Source organism: Colobus angolensis, unplaced genomic scaffold (assembly GCF_000951035.1).
Source record: "Colobus angolensis palliatus isolate OR3802 unplaced genomic scaffold, Cang.pa_1.0 Scaffold9, whole genome shotgun sequence".
Taxonomy (NCBI): Eukaryota; Metazoa; Chordata; class Mammalia; order Primates; family Cercopithecidae; genus Colobus; species Colobus angolensis.
Window position 1 is genome coordinate 1,485,852 of NW_012122931.1, and position 3,349 is coordinate 1,489,200.

Consider the following 3,349-nt stretch of genomic DNA (forward strand, 5'->3'; position numbering starts at 1 on the left):
GGCAGAGCGAGACTCAGTCTCAAAAAAAAAAAAAAAAAAGACTACAGAAGCTAATCTGAGGCGGCCTCCGGGCAAAGACAGACAAGCCGGGCATGAAAAAGCAAGCCTGCAATGGACAGATCTGAGTTCACCAGGCAGCCCAGGAAATACACTGCACCCCCTCCTTCCCTGTCACTGGCCCTTGCCAGGGCACTAACATTGTTCTGAAAACTGTTAGAGGTGAAAACAGGCATTTTCCCTCCTTTTCTGTCCCAGTAGTATTTCAGGGTAATCAAATAGACGATGAGGAAGATTCCTTTATAGAATTCCAGCTACTAAATACGGGGGGAACAATACAGTTCAAAAAATCACCATTTTGCACCCTTAAGGAAGCAGTACAGGCCATGATCAACGGCTGTTCAAAAGCCATTAAATACGCTGGAGGTGGTGGCTCACACCTGTAATCCCAGCACTTGGGAAGGCTGAGGCAGGGGGATGCCTTGAGCCCAGGAGTTTGAGACCAGCCTGGACAACATTAGTGAGACCTCATCGCTACAAAAAATTCAAAAATTATCTGGACAACGTGGTACACAACCTGTAGTTCCAGCTACTCGGGAGGCTGAGGTGGAAGGATCACCTAAGCCCAGGAGGTTGAGGCTGCAGTGAGCCCTGATTGCATCACTGCACTCCAACCTGGGCGACACAGCAAGACCATCTCAAAAAAAAAAGACCCACAAATAAAAAAAAAACCACAGAAACCCAAAAACCATTAAGTAAAAGACCAACGCATCAGGCTGACAACACCTAAACCTGCTGGTCAATCCTAGCGTCAACAAAGGGGCCCAGCAGACATCCTGTGCTTGCAGACCGACGCAGCCGAGGAAGAGACCTTGAACCTGAATCGGGCTGAGCCTCCACCAGTCCCCAGGAAATACAGGGGAGAGAAGCAGGTGCAGCACTACACAGAAGCAACCGGCCGATCCAGAACGGGGCCGTTCTCTAGGACAAATGACTTTGTTTCTTCAACAAATACGCGGCACGCACACAGGTTGGGAGGGAGTGCTGCTGCTGCACTCGGGGAGACACAAGAAGTGCCTCAGCCAAGGGCAACACGGGGAGTAGAGCCAGGCAAGCAGGCTCGGTGGGCTCGGGACCCACTAGATTTCACACTGGGAAGCCACGGGACAGCAGGGCCCATTTCCCATGACTTTGTCAAGAAGGTATTCATTTAGAGAAGCACTGAGCCCAGGCCTGGAGTCCTCCCAGCTGCCCTCACCCAACCCGACCACATGTGAGGGGCACAGGCCAGCACTGCCAGCATGAGGTCACTGAATGAAGGAATAAAGGAAGGGACAAAGGGAGCCCAGGCCCCAAGGCAGCAAGAGACTCCCCTGCAGCTCCAACATTCACACTGAGAAACCAAGACTTCTCGGGAAACTGATTTAATAAGGACAATTCCAGAGGGGCCTGGCTGTGGGCAAAGCTGCGCCAAACGGTTGGGATCCAGAGCCAAGGGATCTCTTGCCACCTGAGACCATGGGCCAGGCTCCCCACACTATCTCCACCGCCACAGTCATGAGAGCCAAGTGAGACTGGCCTGTGGCCTGTGGCCTGGGGCCCTGCAGCTGCCCAGCTCCACCTCCGGCATTTACTGGTCTCATCCTGAAAGGCATTGGGCACTCACTGGCTGGATGCTGGGCTGGTTCATGGGTGGCGGAGCCAGGGCATACCCTTTGGGGATGCCCCTAACCCCTCAGGACCAGAGGCAGCACCCAGCAGCACATCACAGCCAGTGCTAGGGTCAGCTGCACCCTCTGCTGGGACTCCAGCTCTCCTCAGAGGGCCTCCTAGGGCCATTCCGGGCACTGGGGGGTGGCAATGGGGAGCCCTGGCTCCCTCAGTAGGCCGGACACCAGTCTGGCCGGGTCAGGAAGGCCCAGCCTTGGGCCCTGTCACACGTAGTCCAGAATCTCTGTCTCCATCTCGTTCTCACTGCCGTCGGATGGCTTGAAGTCCTCCTCCTCCTCTTCCTCCTCCTCATCCTCCTCCTCGTCTTCCCCAGACTCATACGTCAGCTGCTCTTTCCCGCTGTCAGTCTTGGCTGAGCTGGAAAAGAGAGCTGGGGCCGGAGGAGAAAAGGCCATGGGTGTCCCATGCAGGCTGCTGGGTGGCCCCAGAAAGGCCACCAGGCTCTGGGGAGCCTGGTTACTACTATAAGGGTCCGAGCTCGAGCTCTGAAGAAGCTGGTGGGTAATTATGGGGTGGAGGCCTCCCGGGAAGGTGTAGTTTAACAGGCACCCAGGGGAATACTGCAGCAGGGGAGCCATGAGCAGCTTCAAGGGCCCAGGGACCCTCAAGAGTGAACACGCCATTTTCTCTGGGAAACGGTCCGCACTCTTGATTGGATTCCCAAAGGGGGCTGAATCTGGATTCCAAGCAAGACCAAGAACCCCTGCTTCAGTCAGATCTGTGTGGCGTGGCTGGGGAGGAGTCCCCTGAGAGGGGGGACTCTTATGACTCTCCCCAGTCTTGTCAGATCCACTGCCTGGCAGGTGCTGCCCCCTTCACTTCCCCTGCAGCTGGCCCTCGCTCCTGTCAGGGTTGCCTGGTTCCAGGAAGTGGCTGGGCCCCGTGGAACAGGAAGAAGACAGAGGCAGAGCCTGCACACGCAGGGCTGAAAGACGTGGGCTGGTGTGAGGGCGTCAGGTGGAGGCCCCAGTGGCAGCGCCGGGCTGCTGCACCCGTACCCTCTGCGCTTGTCTCCTGCCCCACACCCCAGTGCCGAGGGCCTTGGCTGAGGCAGCCTCGGTGGGCAGCTGGGGTGATGCCGGCTCCTGGGCTGGGCTCTGGCTCACAATGCCCGCCTCCCACCAGGGCCAGGGGCAAGATGATGCCACCTAGGTACCATTTCCCAGGAATGGGTCCCCTTAGGGAGACCTCTGTTTCCAAGGGGATCCCCAGGCATCCTGGGCCCCCTTTCCCCCAAGCGGCTCTCACCAGGCCTCTTGGAGCGGATGGTCTGCCGGATCATGAGGGACATGGTGTCCCTGAGCTCGTCGCTGGTCTTGGGGAGGCACCACCCGTCCCGTTCCGTGCAGGAATTCTCGGCCCCGTCATTGCGGTGAATGATCTTCTGCAACCTGGGGGTGGGGAGAGGGTTGGGACATCAGGTCCCAGGGTGGGTCTCTGCTAAGAGATGCCAGTGTTGGCTTTTGCCGGAGGCAGAGCTGTACTGAGAAAGGCAGCCCCGTGAGTGAAGTCTACAGAGAGGAATTGGAAACACGAGCTGTGTGCTCCCAGCTGGGGCCCTAAACCTGTGTGCTCCCTGGACCCCTCACACACGTGAAGCTGGCCGTGTACCCCTGCACAT

At 57.5% G+C, this 3,349-nt stretch overlaps 1 protein-coding gene across 3 annotated transcripts in view; it reads right to left on the reverse strand.

Annotated features, from left to right (window-relative positions):
• Positions 1–1,405: 1,405 nt before the first annotated feature.
• GTF3C5 (general transcription factor IIIC, polypeptide 5, 63kDa) overlaps positions 1,406–3,349 on the reverse strand; it is a 31,511-nt gene continuing 29,567 nt past the window's right edge. For all 3 annotated transcript variants that reach the window (XM_011931156.1, XM_011931155.1, XM_011931154.1), the window contains 2 exons: positions 2,977–3,119; positions 1,406–2,098 (listed from right to left, as the gene is read on the reverse strand). In XM_011931156.1, coding sequence (XP_011786546.1) covers positions 1,932–2,098; positions 2,977–3,119 — 310 coding nt within the window. In that variant the 3' untranslated portion in view covers positions 1,406–1,931. The remainder of the gene's footprint in view (positions 2,099–2,976; positions 3,120–3,349) is intronic.